The 26,089-nt window shown below is 44.8% G+C and overlaps 1 protein-coding gene across 15 annotated transcripts in view; it reads left to right on the forward strand.

Annotated features, from left to right (window-relative positions):
* The first annotated feature begins 134 nt into the window (after nucleotides 1–134).
* SEC31A (SEC31 homolog A, COPII coat complex component) overlaps nucleotides 135–26,089 on the forward strand; it is a 42,128-nt gene continuing 16,173 nt past the window's right edge. For 11 of the 15 annotated variants that reach the window (XM_071555778.1, XM_071555779.1, XM_071555782.1 and 8 more), the window contains exons 1-21: nucleotides 135–294; nucleotides 513–758; nucleotides 1,299–1,381; nucleotides 1,879–2,002; nucleotides 4,080–4,278; nucleotides 5,527–5,622; nucleotides 7,123–7,263; nucleotides 8,527–8,669; nucleotides 9,586–9,685; nucleotides 10,942–11,103; nucleotides 11,286–11,438; nucleotides 12,889–13,125; nucleotides 13,688–13,762; nucleotides 15,775–15,825; nucleotides 16,501–16,578; nucleotides 18,697–18,772; nucleotides 19,424–19,602; nucleotides 21,211–21,337; nucleotides 21,887–22,032; nucleotides 23,819–23,992; nucleotides 24,546–24,719. In XM_071555778.1, the coding sequence (XP_071411879.1) occupies nucleotides 1,303–1,381; nucleotides 1,879–2,002; nucleotides 4,080–4,278; nucleotides 5,527–5,622; nucleotides 7,123–7,263; nucleotides 8,527–8,669; nucleotides 9,586–9,685; nucleotides 10,942–11,103; nucleotides 11,286–11,438; nucleotides 12,889–13,125; nucleotides 13,688–13,762; nucleotides 15,775–15,825; nucleotides 16,501–16,578; nucleotides 18,697–18,772; nucleotides 19,424–19,602; nucleotides 21,211–21,337; nucleotides 21,887–22,032; nucleotides 23,819–23,992; nucleotides 24,546–24,719 (2,514 nt within the window). In that variant the 5' untranslated portion in view covers nucleotides 135–294; nucleotides 513–758; nucleotides 1,299–1,302. The remainder of the gene's footprint in view (nucleotides 295–512; nucleotides 759–1,298; nucleotides 1,382–1,878; nucleotides 2,003–4,079; nucleotides 4,279–5,526; nucleotides 5,623–7,122; nucleotides 7,264–8,526; nucleotides 8,670–9,585; nucleotides 9,686–10,941; nucleotides 11,104–11,285; nucleotides 11,439–12,888; nucleotides 13,126–13,687; nucleotides 13,763–15,774; nucleotides 15,826–16,500; nucleotides 16,579–18,696; nucleotides 18,773–19,423; nucleotides 19,603–21,210; nucleotides 21,338–21,886; nucleotides 22,033–23,818; nucleotides 23,993–24,545; nucleotides 24,720–26,089) is intronic. The other 4 variants (XM_071555784.1, XM_071555788.1, XM_071555790.1 and 1 more) reach the window with 1 other exon arrangement.

A 26,089-nucleotide genomic window follows, 5' to 3' on the forward strand; every position in this document is an offset into this window, starting at 1 on the left:
GAGGCGAGCGGTGGGGCCGGGCAGAGAGCAGAGCCAATCGGGAGCGGCGGCGGCGGCGGGAGCAGCCAATGGGAGCGGCGCCCCCGGCCCCATAAATGGCGGGCGCGGCTGCCCCGCCTGCCTGTCGTGCCGTGACCGCCGGGCAGCGCCGTGTGCGGGGTAGAGCCCGGCCCAGCACGCTGTGTGCCCCCAAGGCCGCGGCAGGGCTCGGCCTGGCACACCATGTGCCCGCCCGACGGCCGCGGGGCCCGGCAGGGGGGCGGCAGCGGAGCTGCGCCTCGGCTGCCGTGAGAGGTGGGTCCGGGGCCGCCGCCGCCCCCCTCTTCCCGGCTGGCCGCTACCCCGGGCTTGCCCCCCGCCCCTGTCCGATGATGAGCCTCACTGCTGTTCACATCATGAGCACACCATGATTATTATCCTGGAGCTGAGGACGGGCGGCACCGCAGCGCTTGCGCTGCAGCCGCTTCCCCCGGCTCCTGTGCACCCCCCTGACGCTGTCTCCTCTCCCGCAGGGCCCATGGCTGCTCCTGCCCCGAGAGACGCGGCGGACACCCCGAGGAAGGAGACGACCGCACGTCTCCATCACCACTCCCCATCACCCCCCACACCGCCTGTTCCCGGCGCTTCCCGCCCCGGGAAGGCGCGGCCCCGCTCCCGCCGCCCGGAAGCCGCGGGGCGCGCCCGGAAGGCGGTGGCGCTCGGGGGGCGGTGCCGGCGCTGCCACGTTGGAGCGGTGCGGGAGCGCCGGGGACGCGCGGGTGAGCCGGGATGGGGCACAGCGCGGCGTTCCGCTCATTTCCCTTCGGTCCTGCCGCAGGCGCGGCGTGCGGGCCCGTCCCGGCGCGCAGGGTGTTGCTGGCGCGGGAGGTGTTGAAGTAGAAGCCAAAAATGGGCTGTCGAGGGTGTTTGGCGGCACGGAGTATAGGGAGGGTTTTCCCGGGAGCGGATCTGTTTTGTGGGCTGGGGCAGAAAGCTGCTGTAGGGTGGTCGATCCCTCGGTGCTGCTGGAAGGGGGTTTCTCGCAGCAGTTGAAGCTTTGCCCACATCCTCCCGTGCTGTCTTCGGCAACCATCGTTTTCCTCTACGTGTCGATGTTACTCTGCCAGCGGAGATATCCCTCCCCTTCCCCTTGGGTGTGCTTTAGAGAAGGATGGCTTGGGTGCTTGTCCGTGGCGTATCTGTAGGAGAAGGGTCCCTCTGGCAGCTCCTGCCAAGTTCTGATGCAGCAGTGAATCCGTACCAGTGCAGTCTCACCGTGCTCGCTTTAAGCACCTCCTTTCTTGGTCTTTCTTCTTTAGCAAAATGAAGCTGAAGGAAATAGACCGTACTGCCATGCAGGCATGGAGCCCTGCCCAGCAGCACCCCATTTACCTGGCCACAGGTGAGTTTTTGGGGAGGCATGTGCTAGCAAACATTGTCTATGTGCGGTGGCTGCCAGGAAGTGGCCATTGTTGAAAGTTGTAGGAGTTACTTTGTGTCCTGGAGGCTGGAGTGGGATACGTGTTGTGGTGCCTCGAGTTGAGTTCTCCGGTTATGCCAGCATGAAAACTTAACTTTGTATTCTGCAAGTGACAGCAAGCATCCTTCTCTTTCTTCCGGGAAAGGTGGCTGCAATCCTAATTGCGAGGCACTTGTAGCTCATTTGTAACTTTTGATCGTTTTCTGTGCATCATTGGAGTAATTGCCCAAACCTTTTCCTGCTCATATTGGTTAAGCAATACACAATGGGGAGAAAGTTATGTAGAACTACATCTAAATAAAAGAGACAGAAGCCTGATCCCATCTCAGGGTCCTTTTTTTAAAGGTAATGCTTCCATGGCCCTCCTTTTGCTGCTTTTGCAGTTAGTGTTTTGTGTGTTGTAATATGCTTCCTCCCAGGTACATCAGCTCAGCAGCTGGATGCCACCTTCAGTACCAGTGCTTCTCTGGAAATATTTGAGTTGGACTTATCAGATCCTTCACTGGATATGAAGACCTGTGCCACATTTTCCTCCTCCCACAGGTAGGCAGTGTTGGAAGGGAAAAGTAATGTCTGTGGAACTGTTATACGTGGTGTGTGGAAAGGTCCCTTCATGTGGCTTGCCTGCATTTGTTGAGGAGAGGAGTAGAAGCTGGGCACTGATAGAAGAAGGTGCAAGAGTCCCACTGATGTTGTAGGGCAGTGAGCTTAGATGCCAAGGGGTTGCCAGCAGTTCATGTTCTGACATAAACCTAAAAAATCTGACATTGGCTGGTAGGTTTGTGTCAGCACATGGAGCTTCTGGGATTCAAAAGAGAACAGAAGAAAATGTGAAATTGTGAAAATGCAGTGGTAACTTTTCCTATGCTGTGTCCTGTTTGTATTTAGGCATTTCAGGAAGTCTCCTGCAACAGAACTAATTTGGGTCACGTGTGTGTTTGGGTCACTGCTCCTTGTGGGTGAAACGTCCACAGTCACTGTTTAATGCCCTGCACTGTGGACAAAGCTGATGTTAAGATGTCCTTTTAGAATTCCATTGTTTACCTTGTTTTAACTATGACTGAGATTTTTGAAGACTTGCTGTTCATTTAGTGAATTTCAAAAAACACTCCCTATAGCCAGGTGTGCTCCTATGAAAGTACCTTCCTTGATGAGCAACACAAGAATTTGACTTTGCCCCAGAAAATGCATTGCAAAGGAGGGTGAGGGTTGTTTGTTTGTTTCATTAAAGATAAGATAGCAGTGTATACTTCAGTTTTTATTTTGGTTTGCAGTAAATGAAAATGTCCAGGTGATTAGACCCACAAAAGATAAATCCTTTCCAAGGGAAGTTTTGCACTGCTCATGTAGAACCATACTTTATCTTAGAAAGAGCAAAGGGCAAGAAAATAGTTACTGCACCGTTAACTCAGGTTTTTTGTTACTTACTGTTTTCTGCCTTCATTTTGGGTTATTTTAAGTCCTGTTCAGTCCTGCTGGTGGTGCCTGGACAACCCTGTCAGTCACTCTGTTCCTTTGTGAACTTTCATGGTTAGGTGCAGAAGTATAAAAACCATACTGTGGGAATGGGACTGTCTGATATCACAGACCAATTTCCTTTTGTAGCATCATTCTTTAGTGAACTCCCACTGTAATCTGAACAATGGGAAACTTAGCACTTGGCTGTTACAGCATCTCTCACCCAGCATAAGCTTTTTGTGTACTTTCCTGCAGTGTGTATTTTATCATGCTGAAGTTGCTGTGATTTAAAGAAATTACTTGAAGACTTCTCAGAGATAACAAAGAGATTAATAATAATGTAGTGAATGCTAAAATAGCTCCTTGCCACCTTCCAGTTGTTATGGGTTTGCTTTCTGCTTGCATTAGAGTTGATAGGCAACTATGTAATTTTATGTGGAAGAAATGAATTCTTTTCGTGGCTAAATGCACAAGAATGCTGTTTTGCTCATGTAGCAAGTTCACTGAGTTGAAGGAAATTTGGGTGTTGACAGATGGACACAGCGATGTGAAAATTCTTAATTTCTGGAAGTATGTTTAATTCCTTGAGATTTAGTCTAGAAAATAAACTGTGTCTGTGATGTGAGTAAACCACTTGCTTGCGCCCCTGGTGTGGCAGATGAAGTGCTTGCACATCCAAAAGCACAGCTATGGAAAAGAATGTGGAATTTTTCTAGTTCCACCTGGGTTTTTTTTCCCCTTGTATGAAGCTGTTGACAAATAGCAGAGGTTTTTCTCCAGCCTGCAGTTGGATGTGCTTGCTGTCCTTACTTTGATTACTCCTATTGTTTTGCAAAGGTGAGATGAAAATCTTGTGCAGCTGGGAGTACTTACTGATTTTGCAGCCAAGAGGTTAGAGATCTTATCAGTTCCCAGGTTATTGGTGGTGCATATTGTGACCCTGCGTCTTATTTACGAGCATAACTGGGACATGCCTTTCTGACAGAAGGAGTTGTAAGTACAGAGACTCATCCTTAAGGAGAAATGCAGGCAGTGCATTTCTCTATCTGTGCTGCCTGTTTTGCAGCAGAGGCTTTAGTTGAGGTGAGCAAAAAGGATTCATCATTATGTGAGGAGCTGGTGGTGGATGGTTGTGGACTGTGGGGCCTTCTGTTCCTTACAGGTACCACAAGCTGATCTGGGGCCCGCACAGCATGACCTCGGGTGAGAGAGTCTCTGGTGTCCTGATTGCTGGGGGTGAAAATGGAAATGTCATTCTGTACGACCCAGCCAAAATCATAGATGGAGACACCGAAGTAATCATTGCCCAGAAAGACAAGCACACGGGACCAGTAAGAGCCCTCGATGTCAACATGTTCCAGGTTGGTTTTCCGCTGTTTTTCATAACTTACTGTCATAGAGGAGTGGCCTGTCTTCACCTGTAACCTAAAATGTTTGTTGCTTCCCCTACGCTGAAGAGCGTGAGTTTGAGTGTCTCTATTTAGTAGGGGAGTGCTGCCCTGTTACTGGCATTTCAAGGTGGGATGTGAAAGGTGTCCAAGGTATCTGCTTCATTTCTTCCCCTTGTCAGTTTACATTGTCAGTTTAGTAGGTCTTTTTAACTCTGCTTATGGGAAAAGTAGAGGTGTCCTTCTGTGTTGTTTTTAGCCAGTCTCCTTTTTTTAGCTTCTGTGCACTGTGCCAATATTGTTCTTATCAACACAGGAAGTAATTATATGCTTTCACTCATATTTATGGAGCTCAGATTTCAGCTATCTACTGTGGGGCTTAGGTAGAATCTTATCTTCAAGACCTCGAAGTATTGTTGCTTGGAAAGAGGAGATGGCAAAACAGCCATGTGACCTTTCTAGCAGAAGGGCTCTCAAAACCAATAAGCTTCCCCATATCACTAATGAGCATTTACTTTGCTTTAGATGCAGTGTGTTGGTTTTTCCTTGTCCTCACCAGCTGTGTGAGAATTGAGTTGAATTTGTTTCCTAAATAGCACGTCTGTCCCTGTGCTCTTGCATTCAGCAAAGCTGTCCTGTGTTCATTGTATCCACTGTGAATTGCACCGTTTTCTGCCTGTTATTAAGTCAGGACTTGCTTGTCATCAGCCATGAGATGTGGTCAAAGGGCACTTTGGTGCCCTTGGCTCATGTTGGCCAGCCTGGACTTTTGCATCCCGGGTGCAAGATAGCTCTGGGTGGTGGCACTCGCTGTGGGCTGGGTGCAGTCCACTGGAGGCACAAATGTCACACTGTCTGGGGCAAAGCTCTGTGGTGTCCATGGCTGTGGCACTGCTTCCTCCACTGTCCTGCTAAACACCAAGTGTCACTACTTTCCCCTTGCCTTTGGGGCTGTGCCCCTGCAGCCTCTTCATGAGTGCTGTGCAGTGGAGGAGCACTCCGCAAATTCCATTGTAGTGTGTGGATGTTTTTTAATTAACTTGATCTTACCTGCAATCTCAAAACCCCTTGCTTTTTTCCCTAAGCTTCTCTGTGTGAGCCAAAAACTATATCCTAAACTGATAGGGGAAATCAGAGTCCTGTGCATCTGGTGCCTCCCAGCAGCTAAAACTGAAAGCTGATGCTGAAAATACCCTTAATATCTATTAATGTGTCTTACAGACTAATCTGGTGGCCTCTGGTGCTAATGAGTCTGAAATCTATATCTGGGACTTGAACAACTTTGCTACACCAATGACACCAGGAGTGAAGACACAGGTACCAGATTTGTATTAAAATCTGCAGAGCAGGCTAGTGAAAAATATGTATGTCAATTAAGCAGAGCACTAATTGAAACGGTTTTAAAGCTGTCTCAGGTGGGGTGGGGGAAAGCCTTTTGAATCTAACTTGGGCAGTAGTCAGTAGTAGTAAGCCATGAGCTGCATTTCTGGCAAGGTTTGCTACAGTCCTTAAGGCTCTCAGGTTATGCCACTCTTCAAATATCCATAACCATTACATGTGTTAATCTTCCTCTGCATATTTCACTGCATGTACGAGCCTGAAGATGAAGGTGCACAAAGGAAAATAAGAGGAAGATAAAAAGCAGCTCCTGAGAAGTCAGATGATGAGGCAGTAGGTTATGCAGGTTACCTTAATGGGTTTCAGGGACTGGTTTAATTGCTATACTCAAAGTCCAGTGTGTAGCCTGTGCCTCTTTGTGCTAGGCTGACCTGGCAAAATGCCAACTGCCCAACACAGAGGAAGAGAGAGAGAACCCTCCAACAACCCTGAGGAAAAAAATTTAGAACTAACACTTAAAATAGCAAGTTTTTTATATTTTGTATAGAAGAGAGAAAATTAAAAACAGAATATTCTATAACATACATATACATATATATATATACACACACAAATGAGGAAAAAAACCCAACAACCACCAAGTCACCCACCCAACAACAGGTTCCAACCACTCAGACCACAAAAACACCCCAACAGACTCCCCCCAAAGGACAAGTGGCAAGAGAGGAGAAAACCAGTAACAAAAGAAATGTGTACTTCCCGAACCAAACAGCTGTGAGACGGCCTAACACTTTGAGCAATGGTGATAGCAGGTTTGCTCAACACCCAGCCATGAAGGGGGCAGAGGCTGGGCACCTCCTACACCTTCTTTTATACTTTATACCTTCTTTTATACTTTTGTTTAGTTCAAGTCATTAACGTGTAGGCATTTGTGAGACTGCTCACCTTAAACACCCCTGTAAGAGGTTTTTTGGCTAATAGTTTTTTACAGTTGGACATCTTTTAGTCCATATGCTTAATGACAGCTGGAAATAGTAGGGCAACAAGGACTGGGCTAACACTGGGTTTAATCCTCAATCTAAAAATAAGGAGGGGAGGGTGGGGGTGGGGTGAAACCTCCTCAGAATTCCACCAAGCACAGTTTGGGTTTTTTGCTAAGTCAAAACCTAATTATTCAGGACAAAAGGGCAGTTCATATACTCTGTTATACTTCCATGGAGTAATTTTCTGTTCTTGGAAGACAGTTGTGCTTAGACTTGTTTCAGTAACTAATGTGTATTATAAAGCAGAAAATAACTTTATAGGGAAATGCCAGCAGCTTATAAACCAGGCTTTTCAGGCATTGTACCCTACAGCATGTGTAGATGGGAGATGGGATGAGTCTCCAAGCAGATTGCCCATTTAGCAAGTCCTGAAAGTAACAGGGTTTGAGTCTTCAGTTTGGAGAGGTTGTGACAGGCTGTTCTGTGTGTGCAACAGCCTCTTGAGGACATCAGCTGCATTGCATGGAACAGGCAAGTCCAGCACATCCTGGCATCTGCCAGCCCCAGTGGCCGAGCTACTGTGTGGGATCTCAGGAAAAACGAGCCCATCATCAAAGTCAGTGACCACAACAACCGGGTGAGTTTTCTTATGCAACTGCAAAGGTGCTTGCAGAGAGGTGTGGGGCACTTCTTGGCATGTGGGGCCTCATCATAGCATCCCTTGTTACATGGCAGAGATACTGGTGCCTGGCCCGATTTTCCATTAAAAGGCCATGCTTATGCAGAGGGATTGTCAGCATTACAAATGAAAATAGAGATGCAGATGGAAGCAAGACAGGGCACTCAGATGTCCTAGCAGAGTGGCGAGTTAGCTTTGAGAAAGCCTTTACTGATCTATTTGTGGTTACCACAGAATGATTTTTCTTCACTTACACAGAAATTACATGTTTTATGTGCTGAAGAGATGAGGCTACAGCCAATATGCTCTGGGTGAGCACATTTTTATTTTCGCAGAGCAGTTGACATCACAGCTTGGTGCTCAGGGAGTGAGGGCTTCCTCCCTTGGCATCACATGTGGGATGAGCACAAGGGCTGGGCCCTGGCAGGACACTGGTGACTGAAGCTGGGGTCTGTGCCTCTGCTGGTCTGGATGTGAAAATGAGAGCAGGCTGCAGCTGAGCTGCGAGAGCCACAGAGGAGTGTGTGGCACTGAGGGGGTTACAGGAGCTTGTGTAGCTGTAACCACCATGCCTGCACCTCAGGCAGTGTAAATGTAAAAAAGAGCCTGTTGAATTTGTGAAGAGATTGTATCATTTGTATAACTATTATTTTAAATGGAATATTACTGTAAAAAACTATGAAAATATAGCGAGAATTTAAAATGAACCTTAGAGATGGGTGCTTGTGAAGTAGCTGTTTGGTCACTGCACAGCTGTTGGATCACTGCGCTATTATTTTGATAACTTTTTAACTCATTGTTTTATGTATTTGTTGGCTAACATAGCAGCACAGTAGGCTGTCTTCTTCATGTGGTTATAGTCCTCTGATACAATGTTCTCATGACAATAACCTCTGCCTAATGATGGTTTTTATTCAAATATCAATAAAAATAGTAGAGAAGAAGGTTTGTTCAGTGACGTTATTGTTTCCTCACATTAAAACAGGACTGTGGAAAAAAAATCAGCAGTGTCATCTCTTTGAGAGAACTTTGGGAAACTAACTGGAAGTCTCCTCACTCATGGTAATGAGGAGAATATTGCAATCTGAATGCAGTCAGAAATAATGCACAGAAACAGCTGCAAACAGTGTTTTACCATGCACGTAGACGTAATTGGTCTAGTTTTTTTTTCCTGTAGTGCTGCTTAGTTGTTTGATGCTTTGGCACAATGTTGTCCCTCAGATGCACTGCTCAGGCTTGGCGTGGCACCCTGATGTTGCTACCCAGATGGTTTTGGCCTCAGAGGATGACAGGTTGCCTGTTATTCAGATGTGGGACCTAAGATTTGCCTCCTCGCCACTTCGTGTTTTAGAAAATCATACAAGGTATGAATCTTATGTAGCCTGCTGCTCCATGGGGTTAGCACTGCTGGTGTCTGTACCAGTTTGTACATCTCACTCAGTTCTCTCTCAAGGCTCGCTTAGCTGGATGTGGTGGTTCCAGCAGCAGGCTTGCTGACTGTCCAGCCCTGTGCCCTCAAAGACTTGCCTTTTTGGAGCCTGATATTTTGAAGGGAAAAGGCCCCCAAACTAAAAAAAAATAAACCTGCCATGCTGCTGAAACACTGAAGCTACTAGTTTGTTTCTGAGCTTTTTAAAAAGAGGGACCTGAGATGAAAACAGTTAGTAGTTGATTTTGCCTGAATAATGTACTGAAGGTGCACTTGGACACATCCTCACATGTGGACTTGGACAGATTCTCTGCCCTTCAGTCCCCTAAATGCCTTAAATTCAGGTACAATTTAAGTTTTTCTTTAATTCTTGTTCATCCACAATTTAGTCGAACTTTTCATATTGCCCCAAAACCACTGCTTGATTTAAGAAGTGAGAGCAGTAACGAAACTGCTGCCAATGGTTCTGCTGTCTTGAGTCTCCTGCTAGTAAAAAGAAGCTGACAAACTTCATAGTCACGGACCATACCTGCAGGTTTGCACACTGTATGTTAATGATCCAGGCAAACTAGCCATTTTGTTTCACTGGTGTCCGGTTTCTCCTCTTTGACTGTTGCATTTAATTTTCAGATACAATGGCTGCATCTTTATACCTTTTCATGCAGAAACTAGAAAGCAAGTATTTCAACAAATAAAGAGCTGATAGCATTGGAAAGTTTCTCCTCCTGTAAGAGGAAGGAGTAGTCATGTGGGATGCTCAGCTAATGTAGAAACTCGCCTTATAAATATGCTTTATTTATCACTGTTTTGCACTTATATTAAACTTCATTTTGTTGTGACTTTTCATGCAGGGGTATATTGGCCATTGCTTGGAGTATGGCAGATCCGGAGCTGCTACTTAGCTGTGGGAAGGATGCTAAAATTCTCTGCTCCAACCCTAACACAGGGGAGGTACTGTATGTTCATAACTTTAAAAAACAATAAAAATCTCTGTTCAGAGGTGGCACATACAAAGCACCTGTTGCTCTGCTTGCATTCGTAGGAATGATGCTTCTATGGGATGTTTCTCCCTATCTTGGATACTTGTGTTTCTTCTGAGCTTGTTCTGGTGGTACAGGATTCCTTCCTGTGTTATCAATATTCTGTTTGTCCCTGCTGCTTCTCTTGTGCTGAGTAGTAATGTCCCTGTTCATTATAAGAGGTGGGAATGGCTCCACTTAAACTTCTAAATATGTTTCTTGCTCCTTTGGTTTGGGCCCAATGTGACTGGATCACTGTTGCAATTGCCTTTTTCATTCTATAAGAACTTTTATCCAGACTGGATGGATTCTGTAGCTTTTGTAGCCACAGTAGTGGTAGATCAGTGAGAGGCACTCAAATGTGTTACCACCCAGCCTTTCTATGCCTGGGGTTACCTTCCAAAGGGGATGAAGGTCTGTTTTTCAAACAACTTGTTTGTCTCCAGACTATGAGAAGTGTCTCAGGCATGTTGGAGGGCTCCTTGCTTGCAGTGGGCCGTAATCCTGGAGTGAGAGTGACAAGTGTTTCTGAAATTCAGACATTGACCCAAAAGTGCAAAAGCTCTAGGGTGGTAAATGAGTTGTCTGAGCTGCACCTTGTGCTGTTACGAAGTTTTTATGTGTAGATGAATCATACTAGCTGTTTTCACTAAAAATACAAAATATTTTCCTGGGAGACAGCGTTTTGCTGGCAGTTAGCATTTTGTGCTTTGAGTTTCTCCTTGTTTATGGTTAAATGTCTGCTGTAAGGGGGAGCTTTTCTGTTCTGAGGCACAAGAGGCTCTCTGCCCAAGAGTGCAAATTTTACCTTTTCCAATTTTCCTGTTAAAACAGACTGACTTTAGAGCCTGAACATCTCTCTCTGTGTAGTGTGTGGAGATACCTAAGTTAGCTCTTAATAAGCTAGAATGGATGTCAGCAGCTCACAGCTGGTGTTGGGAGAGCACAAACATACCCCACCTGCATAATTTGTCCTGTGCAGGTTAAATATAAGATTTAATGGGAGAAGGAAATGAAACAATCTGCTCTTTGGGGATTGTCAGGATTTGCTCAGTGTGTGTGGAGTGATGTGAAGGCTGCTGGGGAGCAAGAAGACCAGACCAGTCTCAGTGCAGGCAGGAGAATTGTTGCTATTAACATGGTGATCCATAAAAGCTCTGATTTGTTTGACTTGGTTTTGCTGCCCAGGTGCTGTATGAGCTGCCCACAAACACACAGTGGTGCTTTGATATCCAGTGGTGTCCAAGGAACCCTGCAGTCCTGTCTGCGGCTTCGTTCGATGGGCGGATCAGCGTGTACTCCATCATGGGAGGCAGCACGGATGGCTTGAGGCAGAAGCAAGTTGACCAGGTGTTGAAAAATGTCCAGCTAAGAATAGGGATAAAAAGGGGGGAACAAAATACGGTCTAATGGGAAGTCTTCAGTGGCTGCAGCCCTGCTTGCAGGAGTACCACTTGGGTGCAAAGCAATGCTTGTATTTAGTTTACTGGAGTTATGTCACTTCTGGTTTTTTTCCCTTTGTGTTTTCAAAGCTTTCATTGTCTTTTGGGAACCTTGATCCGTTTGGTACAGGACAGCCCCTCCCACCCCTGCAGCTGCCCCAGCAGACTGCCCCACAGAGTATTGTTCTGCCTCTAAAGAAACCACCCAAATGGATCCGGCGACCCATGGGAGCGTCATTCTCGGTAAGGATGAGACAAAACAGGGCATGTTTGGCCAGGCAGGTAGGGAGATAGAGGTGGCACCTGCGAAACACTTTAGGTAGAGGAGAGTTTAATGTTAAACTCCACGTTGTGAGAACTTCCCTTTGTGGTTGGAGGTGCTCAGGGCAGCTTCCAAACAGGGCACTTGGGACAGCAAGCCAGCAAAAGCCTGACAAAAATTCTTGGGGGAAAAGAAACATTGCCAACAGACAATTATTTGCTATTATTTGTTTGTGTTTTGGCATTAGGGCTTTGCTTTTATTTGGGTGCAGTGCTTGCTTTAGAGTAAACAAATATGCCTTGGGAGGGGGAGTGAGACCAAACCAGGCAAGTATCTGAGACTTGAGTGCAGTTTGAAGGTATTGCGAGTCAATGTGGTGAAGAATACTCAAGTCAGCGTTGATCAAAGTATCAGAAGTTGCTGTAGCAGCACATGGCTTGGCTCCTCTGTGCCTGGTTGATTTACAGAGGAGCCAGGTAAAAGGGTGGCAAGGCCCTGCTTTTTTGTGAGAGCAGAGTCATCTGCTCTTTGGTTCCATCTTTGGCTTATTTTCTAAACCCACAGGCCAGTTCTTTGGGATCTCCTGGAGATTTTAGCCTAGCCACTTGAAATGGATTTCTTTCTTGAAATACTTCTCAGTTTTCAGCATCATATATCTCCTTATTCACGATCTAGTGCACAAATCAAATGCAATTTTCTGTCAAAGAGAATTGGTGTTGCCTAGCCACTGTATAATGTGTCATTTCATAATGGTGTTTATTCCCTTACTTGCCCTGTGTTTCTGGGATCCAACTGTCTGTCTTTTTCCTGGCTTGGATAACTTTTGGGTTTTGTAATGCAGATTTTGTCTGTTATTGGACTGGCTTGTGTTAATTCACTTTGAGCTATAGAATGAAAAAATATTACAAGACCTTTATAATTTTTTTCCTGTGTTGATTTTAGCTCTTCTTGTGTTGATTTTACAACTTACTGCCTGTCTCTCAGTAGGCTTTTAACTGGTAAACAGTCTGGTAAGACCAGGGCAGACATCATGCGTGAACATTTATTTAATGATACATGGGGTTTTTTGGTAATTGCATTGCAATATCATGAGATACTCCATTTATGCTGGGCACCTGTATAGACCTACAGCTCTAGTTCTCAGTTTCAGGGCAGTCTTTTGCCTGAAAAAAAATAGGCTGCCAGCTAATAGCTGTGCTAATAAATCTTATTGAATGTGCTCCTACTTATCCAGCAAGCTCCTTACATGCATAGAAATATGGAGTGATGGGGGAAATAGAGTTGATGCAAGGAGTGTTCAGTTACTGGGTTATAGGCATATATATGTTTTATAAAATCATTGCATACCCTTGTGTATGCTCATACTTTTTCATATATGCTCCCCTGTATAAAATTATATTTACACATACAGCACGTGTGCTTCAATTCCAGTTTGGAGGCAAGCTGGTTACATTTGAGAATGCCAAGTCTCAGCAGCAGCCGGGCATGGAGCAGCAGCAGCAGCATCACTGTGTCTACGTGAGCCAGGTTGTTACAGAGAAGGAGTTCCTGGCCCGCTCCAACCAGTTGCAGGAGGCTGTGCAGTCCGAAGGCTTTGTCAGCTACTGCCAGAAGAAGATCGATATGGCCCTGGCTGACTTTGAGAAGAATGTGTGGGCCTTCTTAAAGGTAAAAGCTGTTCAGGAATTCCCTGGGGACTTGGAAAGCCGGTGTGGAAGTGGTTCCTTCTGCACATCATGGTGTTTTAGCAGAATTGATGCTGGGCACCAAAAGGTGTAGGCTGTGGGAATAGTACACATAAGCCATATCATTGGGGGTGTCCTACCAGAAGAGGGAGGGTCCTCAGGGCCAGGGGGATTTGTGAGAAATCATAACAAAAGCAAAGGCAAGAACTAAAGGTATCCTGTGGTTTTTGACCCTCATCAGTATGTATTTGTACAGGGAGCTAGTGGGAAGGAATAAAGCTTTGGGATAGCTTTAAATGGGCTTTTTGCAGCTCACTATGAGCATTTAGAGGTTTCCAAGTGAACCAGATAAGCAACAACCAGATTGAAGCCTTGCCAACTTGCTTTGGTGCCCAAGTCACTGAAGACTTTTGGGGTTCTCTTTTTTACTTTCTCTACTCAATCACTGGCTCTGACTGGGTAATTTGTGCCAGTCAAGTAAAAAGCCAGTGAGAGAGAAAATGAAAAATTGTGGATTGTAAAATATTCCTTATCTTTTTTCGAAGGTGAACTTTGAAGAAGATTCACGTGCTAAATACCTTGAGCTCTTGGGATACAAGAAGGATGATCTAAGGAAGAAGGTAAATATGCCTGGAAGTTGTGCTTGTATTAGAAGCTTTACTTATGAATGTATCTACAGAATACAGCCTAAAATGTTGATAATGCCGTGTATGGTTTAGAGCTCATGGAAATGTCAAAGCAGGCAACAGACTTTGGAGGCAGGTCTGCATCGTACTGTCCAATTCTGATCTGAAATTCTCACCCATCAAGAAGTTTTGATGTTTATTGTTTCAATCTATTCATGAAACTTTGTTATTTGGCATCCTTCTACTGCAGCATCATGGAATGGGATCTGGTTTTAGGTTTTCTGATTGAAGAACATGGCAGCAATTTTCAGAGTGTCATTAACTACCTTGGAAAACCTGGGATAGTCCTTTTATTTTTCCAAAAAAGAAAACAAACAAGCTAAATATCAAATCTGGTTATATTTGGAAATGCAAAATTTGAATTACCAGGAAGCAACTTGCACATCTTTACAGATGCTGCCTCTTCCCAGTTGTAAGGAGTTTCTTACTCAGTGTTACAGGGAGATAGATACCTGCTGTACCTTTTGGCTCTGTTGCTTTCAGTGCTCTGCCCAGGAACTATCTGGTATTTTGCAGTTCTGTTTCAGTGGATTTTGATACGATGAAAATGTATCAATCTAATGTTTTATTGTCAAAGACTGGCTTCCTAAAAGTATCACTATGCTTACAAATTAAATGTCCTTCAGGGCAGACTTTAATATGATTATGGGAAAAAAGTCATGTTTTTGTCAAGGGTGTCATCAGCTTCAAAATTTGTGCACGACTCCAAGGCAAGCACAACAAGGGAAATTGTGCTTTGGAAAAGCAGCTCTCAATTAGAAAATGCAGTTGAAATTTAGTAGTGGTCTTGCAGAGTGGCCTCATGAAACTAGAGCATACTGCTGCTGTTGCTCTGAGTTTGATATGCCCTGTCCGTGGGAAGAAGTTGAGAAAATGGGTTTAGCTGAACTGAGTGGCCTGAAATGCTGGGCCTACCCCCCATTATTTCAGTATTTGAGAAACAGATGATAGGAGCTGCAAGGATGTGATTTTGGGTAGCTGTTTCTCAACAAGGCATTCCACATTGAAGTTGAATACATGGGTTTTTTTGTATCAAGAAACAACACAGGACAGCTCATCTGAAAGTTTGTGATAGCCAGATGATGGTAAACTCAATAAATCACAATTGGTTTTTCATATTATTGGTAGCATAAGGAAAGTAAAAGGAGATCACCAATTTCAGCATCTTGGAATAAGCTGTTAAGAGTATGGGGCAAGCGTTTTATCTTTTTAAAACCTGTGATTCTCATGCAAACCAAGTACTGGATTTCTCATTTTTATTCTAAACGAATGATTAATAAACAAATAAAACAATCTTCAGCAATTTGAGCTCAGCTTTTTGCACAAACCAGCCTACAAAGGTAAAATAAAGCCTGCTATATTAAAAGCAGTAGGTAACTGTCCTAGTTTAAAGGAAACCCAGGCTCCCCAAAGCTGAACTGATAAATAAACTCAATACATCATAAATTCATGGTTTTGAGGCCCCTAGTTGAATCTGGAGTCATGGTTTGCTTTGCAAATCAGTAAAAGCTGGGCATCTTAACTCCTCAGTACCTTGGAAAATCCCAGCCCACAGCCATGTGCCTGATGTGCTTGAAAAGCACAGCTTACTGTGGAGTGTCCACAAGGATTGTCACTGCTTCATTTTTCCCTAACCAGAGCAGACAGAGGTTTCTGCTTTGTGTTCTGATACTCTGCTTATTACTGCGGTTCCAGCAGCTCTAGTGAGGCTTAAGGTCTTTGACTTAACAATTAAAGGTTTAAAAACAAAGAGCAGCTGCTGTTTCCATCAGACCTTGGCATGCAGGGATCTTAGCAGTAAATCCATCACCTAGAAAAGGAAATGGCTTTAGTTTCATGTTAACTGTTCTGCAGGCAACACAGTAGCTTCATGTGGCAGTTTTGCTATCTGAGAAATCAGTAAGAGGTCTGCCTTTAAAAGAACTTAAATCTTGGTTGTTTTCTAGATTACATCTGCTCTGAATAAAGAAGGTCTTGCAGATGGTGTCTTGGGAGAGGTAAGCAAACACATGTATATAATTGTGATTAGTTTTATAATCACAATTGCACATGTGAATGTGCAAAGTAAATTTTTCTTCCCACTTGATAGCTGTCCCAGAGTAAGTCACAAATAGCCCAGCATGTGGCATGTTCCTATATTCAGTAGGATAAAGGTACTTATTTAAAAACTGTCTTGCCCACTGTAACACTTTGTGCTGCCTGTGAGACAGGGTAGAGTCTTGCTGCCTGACAGCTGCTTTCAAGAGCAGAACTGTCATTAGGCTTTAAAAAAAGCAGGATTAGAGTATGGTCCCATAGCACTTCTACAAGAGGGATAACTACAGTTCAGGCATTGCCTGTTGTAGTGGCAGTGGCCTGAGTCTACAACAGGCGTATATTGGTTTTGTGCCCTAGGCAGTTCAGATATCATTGGTGGTTGCCTAAGAGAAAGAAAAGCTTTATTGTATGTTTTCAGGCAGCCAAGATGAAAACTGCACAAGGTCCTGTGTAATGACAAAGGAAGCAGAGCACCTCTGTCATGTTTGTGATAGCCAAGCATATATGACTAATGCATTTGTGTGATCTGCAGTCTGGTTCTGACTGTTGCTGGTGGGAAGGTGGCAATACTCTGCAGTGCAAAGTGTTTCTTCCTCTTTTGCTGGGTTTTTTATGGTGTCTTGTCTCTGCTGAAGGCTCCTGCAGAATCTGATGAATCTGTGTCAAACGAGGGGGATGAAGGCCGGGCTACAGAGGAGCAGTTCTTGGGAGAGGTATCTGTTTCCCTCTAGGCTAACCCTGCTGACCTCCCCTGTATTGACTTTGTTACCTTTAAGATACTTTTATTTTGTTGGCTTTTCCTAGTGCTGAGGATATACAGAAATACAAAAAGTTATTTAGAATTATAAAAGTTGTCTTGTGTTAAGTTGCTTTAGATTTTTCTCATGAGCTTCAGGCATCATGTGAGTAGATCTTGGTGGCAATGAGGAACAAGCTTGTTTTGTAAGAATCCAATTGGCACCAGACTCAAGGACTTTTCTTCTGCTATCATTTTCACTCTGACATTTCCCTAACACATACTAAATTATTTGCTGTCACAACTCTAATGTTTTTTTTTCTCATTTGCTTTCCTTATTGCTTTCTTTCCTCCCTCTGGTTGATTATTATCAAGCAGACAGCTTATTACTGTCCTGTTTCAGGGTATAACTCTTTGCAGCAATGATGCTGTGCTACTGGAGGAGAGGTAGAATGTTCATTCTCTGCATTGCTCCCTCCAAAGTCACAGTGCCCTTGGCACCTGAGCAGTATCAGAGCTTTGGCAGCTGGCAGCCTTGTTGCAACACTTTAGTCAGGTTTATTGCAGGCAGTTTGGGCTCAACCATGTGTGCTCTTGGGATCCTGCAGCTACTGTTCATTCCTCTCCATTTGAACAGCATTGTTTTCAGCCCTGTGTTTGAAAGTCTATAATTAGCACTAAGGATCAGCCTCTGCCTTGAAGTCAGTAGCGCTGAAAATACTGTGTCACTGTGTGAACAGGCCAAGGTCATTTCCCCCTATTCCCTCAGTCTTCTTTTGGGTTAAAATTTGAGCTGTTACACAAAACTAGTTGTGCTCCCTGTGGTTGTCTGCAGTTGTCTGTGAAGATGAGGACAGTAGTTTAAGACTCATGCAGGTTGGAGTGGTGCACTTGACCTCATATAACAAAAAGCCTGTTAAGAACACTAAAACCAGAATGCTCTCCTTGGATTGGCTGCTGGATTGCTTGTTAATTCTTTAGGCACTCTAGTGGCAGACACAGGTGTCTGGCTGTGTAAGAATTTTGCTGAATGCAGTCCTGAAGATATTATATGTCTCATTACAAATCTTTGTTCTAAGAGGGAACACAGCCAAACATGCCCCTAGCCTTCCAGCACGGATGGTAAATATTTGTGAGGCTGGCCTGAAGCCACTGATGATGCATCAGGGTGTGCTGTCACATCCATAAAGTAACGACGGGCACATTATTCCTGTGATAGTCACAGCATGCTCTCAACTGACACCAAACACATATCACGTGTTATCTGGCAGCAAAATAATTTTCCAGATGCTGCCTCCTTTCATGAGTCAAACATGAAGGCTGTTTCAGACTTGCTTTCCCATCCGAATGCCTGTTTTTGTTCATTGTATGCTTCATCCTCTGAAGTGCAGTTTCCCTGATCAGCCCAGAAGCAGGATGTTCTCAGCAGACTGGTGAACTCCTGCTGCATGTACTAGAACAATGGCTTATGACAGAGGAGGCAGTTTGTGAGTCAATTTTGCACTCTACTTAAGCTGTACTGTGAAAATGGATGATGGAGAGAGACTTCCCTCTTGGTATTATTTTTTATTATTGAAAGGTTTTATTTGAAATCGCAAAATCCAAGCACTTGCACAAAATGTTCTCTATCTTAAATCCTGGGAGAGTTTTATAAAAAAAGGCAGTTTTCTGTCCACTGAGCACTCCTGTACTAAGTACAAAGTGCTTGAGTCTGGTCAATGCTAGACTTCTGGGTTGAAAATTAGGCATGTGTTCATGTCTAATTTGATTAATAGACTAAGGTGTATGCCTAGTGCACAGTATTTCAAGGACGAGCTGAAAGAAAGTAGAGCAATATGTAATCCCTCTTGGCAGGGGTCGAAGTTGCAGAGAGGGAAGGGAGAGATTTTTGATTTTGTGGATGTGGCTGTTTTGCTTGAAGGGGATTGTGTGTCTATGAGCATGGATGTGTGTATGCAAGTTAATGCTCTCTGAGGCAACTGGTAGTCTGAAGGCCTAACTTTAACTTGTAACACAAGAGCCATGTTTTTTTTTAATGTGTGTATATTCCAGGTGTTTACATAGTCTCATAAATTGTGCTGTTCCTTTCTTTTAGGTGCAGAAGGACCATAAACAAGAAACTGAAGGTTCTGGATCTGCAAAGACAACATTTAACATTTCTGTTAGTGGAGGTAAAAAACCCCTTTGATATTGATTTCATTGTGCATGCCAATATTTATAAGTGCTGATGTTAATACTGGTGTTCCAGTGAGAAGGCAGTTTCTGCACAGATTGTAATGACTTGCCTCTAACTGCATTTGTTTCACAGCAATCTTAAGGTGCTTGAAAGTGCGACTTGTTTAAGAAAGGAAAGAAAGCACACAATATTTGTGTACCCCATTGCTGAAAAGCAGCTGCTCTGGGTGATTTCTGGTACAAAAGAAGACATGCCTGATCAAGCATGAAGTGCTAGCATCGGGCATGAAGTGCTACAGAAACTCCCAGGGGATCTTGAGTAACACAGAAGCCATTGACCCCTGTCTGGGTTTGACTTTTTCTGGCACTGTGTGCAGAGTAGTTGTTTCAGAGGCCATTTAGACCTCTAGCATCTTGCTGTGCTACAAGGTAAATGATGCTTGACAGAGTCCCCCATGATGGGGCTGTGACCATGTGTTTGAGGCTGTAGGTGAGCTGGAGCATCCCTGTAAGTACTGCCTGGAAGCTGGCTGGTTTGCAGGCAGCTTTGGGTGGTGTCGTACAGTCACAATCACACAGTCACCTGCTGCTGCATCTCCAAATGACCTTTGTGCCACCGTTTGAAAGTGCCCCCTCTGTCGCTGCAGATGTGGACGGTTTGATCACGCAGGCTCTGCTGACGGGTGACTTTGGGAGCGCGGTGGATCTCTGCCTGCACGACAACCGCATGGCTGACGCCATTATCCTGGCCATCGCCGGCGGGCAGGAGCTGCTCTCCAGGACACAGGAAAAGTACTTTGCTAAGATGCAGAGCAAAATTACCAGGGTATGGGTTTATCAGTTAAAAACTAACATGCTTGCTTGCCTTGAGCAACTCCCCTTTTCACCTTAGAAGTTTTCTTGCCATTTTATAGGTTTATTTCTGGGAGAAGTTAATTGTTGAAGTCCTCTCTAACATCTCAGTGCAGAAAGATTTCTGTTGTTCTTTTTTAAGGCATTGATAAGGAGAGAAGTCTTGCACACAACCTGGATATAAGTACACCAGAGTATTCCTTATCTCTGGTGTCTGAGTTGTGTGTTCACTAATAGATTCTCACCAATAGATAAATATCTTAATCAGGGCACATTCCAGTCTGTTATTTTGTCACATTTTTCAAGAGTCACACATGACCCACACTCAAGGCCAGCAGCAGTATGTTGATTTCTGCCTGTGCTCATTGTTAACAGATTTTGCTGATGGTTTGTTTCACTGTCTGCACAGAAGAGAGCAAAGCATGCCCAGGGTAGATCACCCTTTGTCTAGGAGACAGCATGTTGTGGCCAGCTGGTTATTGTTTTCAGTTTTTTGCACTACGAGGAGTTGCTGATGCTGCATGTTCAGGTTTTTCTTCTTTATTACTGACATGAGAAAGTAGCAACAGGAAAGTGAAACAGGAGAAGTGGCTTTAAAAGAGCACAGAGCAACTGCGCTGCTAATACTGGATAAACGAAAAGAGGAAAATCTCAAGTATTAAGACTCTGCAGGATTTCCTCTAGCCCCAGCCTCTGGCCTAATCAGAAAAAGGAGAATTTGGAGTGTGTGAGAAATTTCTTCTTCACTGTAGTTAATCCCTTGGGAAGAGGATTGGAGAGCTGACCAGTTATCTGTGCCTGTGCTAACAAGCAAGCTTTGACCTTGTAGTTAGGAACTTGCATTTGTTATTTAGGTGTGTTTCTTCTTTTCTTGTCCCGAATTGCACACTTACTCCTTGTTCAGCAGTTTCTGAGCTTGAAATCTTGGCATGACAAGGGTTTTGTTCACTAAAGAGCAGTTCAGCTGCCAAGTCAGTCTTTTATCCAATGCAAAGTAACTGGAGGCAGAGTCTGAGAAAAAAACATGGAGTTTATTCCGAGAGCTTATGAACAGGCAGCCTGTGTGGGGGGTGAAGGGTTAGGGGTATTGCAGCCAGCTCAGGCTGATACTGGTACCACTTTGTTGCTTCTTTTATACAGCCTTTTCAGCTTTGCCTCAGGTTGGCGTGAGTCCTAGGGCTTAAAGCCAAATGAAACAGTTTGATAAAATTCATACCCCTTCCTGTACATTGTATGGAAGACTTACAGCTAAATACTTAGTATGTTATCTTTCTCTGCAAAAACTGCTGAAAAACCATTTTCAAGCAATCACAACTTGTGGAGATTTGGATATTCTTTTCTTGCACGTTTGGTAGGAAGAATAATTGCCCTCTGTGTTACCTGAGCTTGTTGATTTTTCACTGTACTCTTTTTGAAGTAAAATGTACTGTTGAACTGCAGCTGCTTAACTACAGTGCAGTATCTGTCATGACTCTGGATACAGTGAAGATGAGTACACTTGAACAGATAAAAATGATACTGTATATTATACAAAGGAAATCCTATCAAGATGTTAATTGTGGTTTCTCTCCTTCTGGTCTAGCTCATCACTGCAGTGGTAACGAAGAACTGGAAAGAAATTGTGCAGTCTTGTGATCTGCAGAATTGGAGAGAGGCTTTGGCTGCTGTGCTCACTTACGCCAGGCCAGATGAGTTTGCAGCGCTTTGTGGTAAGGACACTTCACAGGCTTGATGTCATTTATTCCACTTACAGCAAAACTACACTTTGCCAGTGCTGTTTTCCTCCCAGTATACTGCTCCAGTGCCTTGCTAACTTCTTCCATGGGTAATATATTTCCTCAGGCCTTTTGCAGACGAGCAGACAGACCTCTGGGGTGCTCTTTTACCAGCATCATGGCCAACTGTACACTTAGGTCACACTCCTGAAATGAGGAACTAGAGAAGTGGGTGAACCCTGGCCTCCTGTCCTTTGTCATGTCAGCAGATGGCCTGTCTTCTCTGCTGTGTCTCATGTTTGCAGTCATTTGACAGGTTCTTGCTGCCATGACATTTACTGCCTCTGAAGTGCCCTGGATTCCCATGGGATAATCTGTGTTGGATACTAGAGTATGTCCTAACCAATGGGGCCCAGAGGCAATATCCCTTCTCACTGTGCTGAGCAGAGACACAACAGGCATTGTGGGCTTCCCCAGCCTCAGCAGTGATGGCGAGGGATCACTGAAGTGATTCACCAGCATCTTTGTTCATGTTTCCTCTAGATCTCCTGGGCAGCAGGCTGGAGAATGAAGGGGACAGCGTTCTGCAGACACAAGCCTGTCTCTGTTACATTTGTGCTGGCAATGTTGAGAAACTTGTAGCTTGTTGGACCAAAGTTCAGGATGGAAGCAGCCCCTTGTCCCTTCAGGTTTGTAACTATTTTACCAAAGTTGTTGGAAGTAACACACTACAATCATTTAGGGTTTAAATCAAATGACCTAGTGTAGAGCTTTGCTGTCTGATAGCTGCATGCATGTCAGGATACAAGCCTTTTCCTTCTGGAATGGGTGGCTTTTGTAAAAATGTATAAATGTATGTATATGTATGTACGGCCAGATTTCACAAACGAAGATTTGGGAAGGGCCCTTCTCTCACATGGGTGTGCCCTTCAAGCCTGCGCAGTGGATGTTTTAGGTGAGGCACAGTGTGTATGGTACTGGCCCCACGGTTTAAGTCCTAAGGTCCATCTGCCACAGCCGAGCGAGCTTGGACAGTGACAGTGAAGTCCTCGGGACTGTCACAGCACCCGGTACTAACCAGGGCTGACCCTGCTGAGCATCCGAGATCTGATGGGATCGGATGGCAGGGAGGCATTGAACTGCCAGGGGATGGTCCCCACTGAGACGCGAACTCGGGACCTTGGGATTCAGAGTCCAGAGTGCTCTCCTTTACATCACGGGACCGCCCCAATGTATAAATATGATACTGGAAAATTCGTTGTGAAGCACAGTGGCCCTTGTGCTTGACCTGGTCTTTGGGTAGTCATGCTAACACAGTTCTTTTAAGTAGTGGTAAAGAAAGGTCTTCAAATGCTTGCATCTTTGGCTGTTAGGGACTACTTAAACATTAAGTAACATTACTTGGTGGTGCTTGAAGTCTCTTATTTAGTGAATTGAAGGAATAGGAGTGTATGAGTTTTGCTTTGCATTATTAATTCCAGTTTTGAATTATCAAAATTACTTGATTTTGAGGGCTTTATTTACAGATTTACCTTCAGTTTGAAGTAAACTACAGTTTGAATTTGCATTTTGATTGCATGGCTTTGCTCTCTTGGACTCTAAAGTTGAAAAATATTGTTGAAGTTACAATTAGGCTGCTTGTTTACTGTGATGTGGAACTGCTGAAACCCATGGAAACTGTTGGTTATCTTGATTTATTTTTTGGAGTTCTTTTCCTTTTTTTGAAGTGCTGATTCGTTGGGAAAAACAAAAATGTTTTATCAGTCAGAAAACAGTCCTTATTAGTGATACATTGTTGAAATCTTGTGTACAGTACTCATTAAATCTGTTGTAAGATTTTAAAAAAGGAAAGAATGTTAATATTGGTGAATTAATATTTGTGGTATATTTCAATATAAATAGTTAGAGTAGGAACATCATGAGAACTGACCAGAAAACATTCCTATAATTTAGGACTGTGTGGAAACCCAGCCAAGACCAGTTCTGGTGTTTGGGGATGTGCAAGGAAGGCAAGATAGGGAGTATTCCTGCTGAATATCAGGAAAACCATTTTTGCCATACCAACCAGAAAACAATGGACCGCTCTCTCAAGGGCATATTGTTTCCTGTTTGCTCTCATGCTGTCACCAGATGATTTTATGAAAGCCTCTTCTTGGAGGCACAGTGGTTATAGAGCCTTGAAAGCCTGTTTAATAAAAGCAGTTCTTTCAGCTTGGAACTCTGCTGGCTATAGTGTTAGAAGCTACTTGATGTGTGGTTGCTGTTCTGTTATCTCACTTCCTGGGAAAGCTGTGCCTTTGGTGCAGCTGTGGCTCTCTGGGTAACCTGCACTTGCCTTGGACCTCTCATTGAGTGAGAGGGGGTTTTGCAAGGCTGCCCTCAGGAACAGACCTCCATGACAGTCATTAGCTCCACTTGTTAGTCATTCACTTTGTTATTCTCACTTGTGGATTGTTTTTTTTCCTGATCTTTCAGGATTTAATAGAAAAAGTCGTAATCCTGCGCAAAGCTGTGCAGCTCACCCAGGCTGTGGATCCTAATGCTGTGGGGGCCCTTTTGGCTGATAAGATGAGCCAGTATGCCAACCTCCTGGCTGCTCAGGGAAGCTTGGCTGCAGCTCTGACCTTCCTTCCTGCAAACACCAACCAGGTATGGGTTTTTCAGGCTCTTCACTCCCTCTTTCTGTGTGAACAGGTATGCTTGGAGGAGCAAAGGTATCTGTGTGGTGCGGTCAACAATCAGGATTGCCATTTGACCTCTGCTTCGGGATGTGACATTCAGGCTGTTTCCCCCCTGCTGTGTTGACCTTACTGAGCTGGCAGAATTGCACAGCCACCTTCTGCTCCCTCTTTGTTTCACACACTTGTCCTTGCAGCCAGTGACTGCCAAAGGGTGTTCCTCTTGCAAGCCAGAAACAGTGAATGGAATGTGTACATTGGCATTTGGTTGTTTTCTTTGGACTTCTCATTTTCCATCAGCTGGTATTCGTAGACATGCTGGTTTGGGAATGAGGCAGGCACGTGTAAGGCAGTCCCAATGGCCCCATGTCTCCTGCATGATCATGTCTTGTTCCAGTCAAATAAAGCAGAGCAGGCTTCTGAGAGAGCGCTCATCAGTGGGTGGCTACTCAGCCTCTTGGTGTGATGCACTGGGTAACAGGCAGTGCAGTTAACCTTCCTTCACTGTCCTTTTCTGATTGCAGCCAAACATCATGCAGCTACGCGACAGGCTTTGCAGAGCCCAAGGGGAGCTCCCAGTGGGACAGGATGGCCTCAAAGGACCATATGAGAGAGAGCCTGTGCCCAAAGGACGAGCTGGCCCTGTGGCTGGACAGATGCAAGCACCCCAGGCTCCAGCCCAGCAGTATTACCAGCAGGTAAATGGGTTTTGCCAGTAAAGGAGGGACGTAGTGCTTGAATTCGTAGGGGTGATGGATACAATAATTTTTTTCCTTTCTCTTGGTCTGAGGCTGTATGACATATATCTACTGAGAGCCTTGTGGAGAAGGTCATTGATGCTTCCTTTCAGTGACGACAGATACCTCCTTTATTCCTCATCTGGAAACATCCATTAAACACCTTGTCAAGTAGCCTGCTTCTGAGGACTTGGTGTTTTCTCCCTTAGTTTGAAAATGTGCTTCCATGCCAAGAATAGCTGCATGGGAGAGTGCTGCAGGAGGTCTCTGCTTCTTCTCGTAGTCCCTGATGTCCCATCCCTGCAGGCCTTGGGGCTTGCTCATGCTGCTCACTCTTCTGGGGCTGATTATTCCGGCCCCCAGCTCCAGTGTTGACTGTAGAAGCTGCTGAGCAGTGGGAATAGCAAACTGAGGATGTTTCAGCAGCTATGGGTACAGCCTGCTATGAAAACACCTTCCTAGATGGGTGTAAGAGGGCACAGGCTGGTAAGGAGGCAGGTGGTTTAACTTCCTGGACTGAGAGTGAGCTGTGCTAGAAGAAAGACTTGGTGAGTATGACAGTAATATGGGAGCTGTGCAGGAAGGAAGAATACAAATGGGGAAGGCAAATTCCCTGGTTTTATCTCTAGCCTGAGGATGACACTGCAACAGAACTCAGAGGCCATTGCCACAGTGTGGTGTGTTGGGCAGCCCTGGCTGTGTGTATGCTTGGAGGGCACTGCCAGGTCTCCAATCCCTCAGCACAGCACTGCAGCACCTCTGGCCCTGCTCTACACAGGGGTTCTGGGCTGGGCTTTTCTGAGACCAGAGTTGTGTGATGGCTATGGGTGTTCTCCCTACACAGAGGAGACTGGCACAAGCAGAGGTGTGTTTCTCTCTGTGCTGCCTTCAAGCACTCCCTGCCAGAAAAATGAGGCAGGAAGGAAGAAGGGCTGAAAGATTGAGGGGTGGAATTGGGAGTTCTTGATGTCGACAACAGTGTGTGCCTCTGCCTTCTTTCCAGGGTGTTAGCAAGGTAGGTTTCAGAAGGGACAAAGCCTTCATCCAAGATTATCTTGCTAACACCATTGCATATGATTTTAAATGCATTGTCATCAATAATCAACCCTACTATTCTGTCTGTGTCTTTGGCCTCCCTCCTTGTAACCAATGAGTTGCCTTGAGAAGTGATTGTGTGATTCCTGTTTGGCTGTGGGGAATAGCAGCTTTCCTCTACATGGCAAAATCTTAGCAATGCTTTTTGTAAACCAGAGTTCCCTCTTTCTCCTACTGTTTCAGGAATGTCTCAAACTATGATTTCAGCAGGCACTGCTCATTCATAAAAGGCTGGG

The sequence above is a fragment of the Pithys albifrons genome, chromosome 5, assembly GCF_047495875.1.
Source record: "Pithys albifrons albifrons isolate INPA30051 chromosome 5, PitAlb_v1, whole genome shotgun sequence".
NCBI lineage: Eukaryota > Metazoa > Chordata > Aves > Passeriformes > Thamnophilidae > Pithys > Pithys albifrons.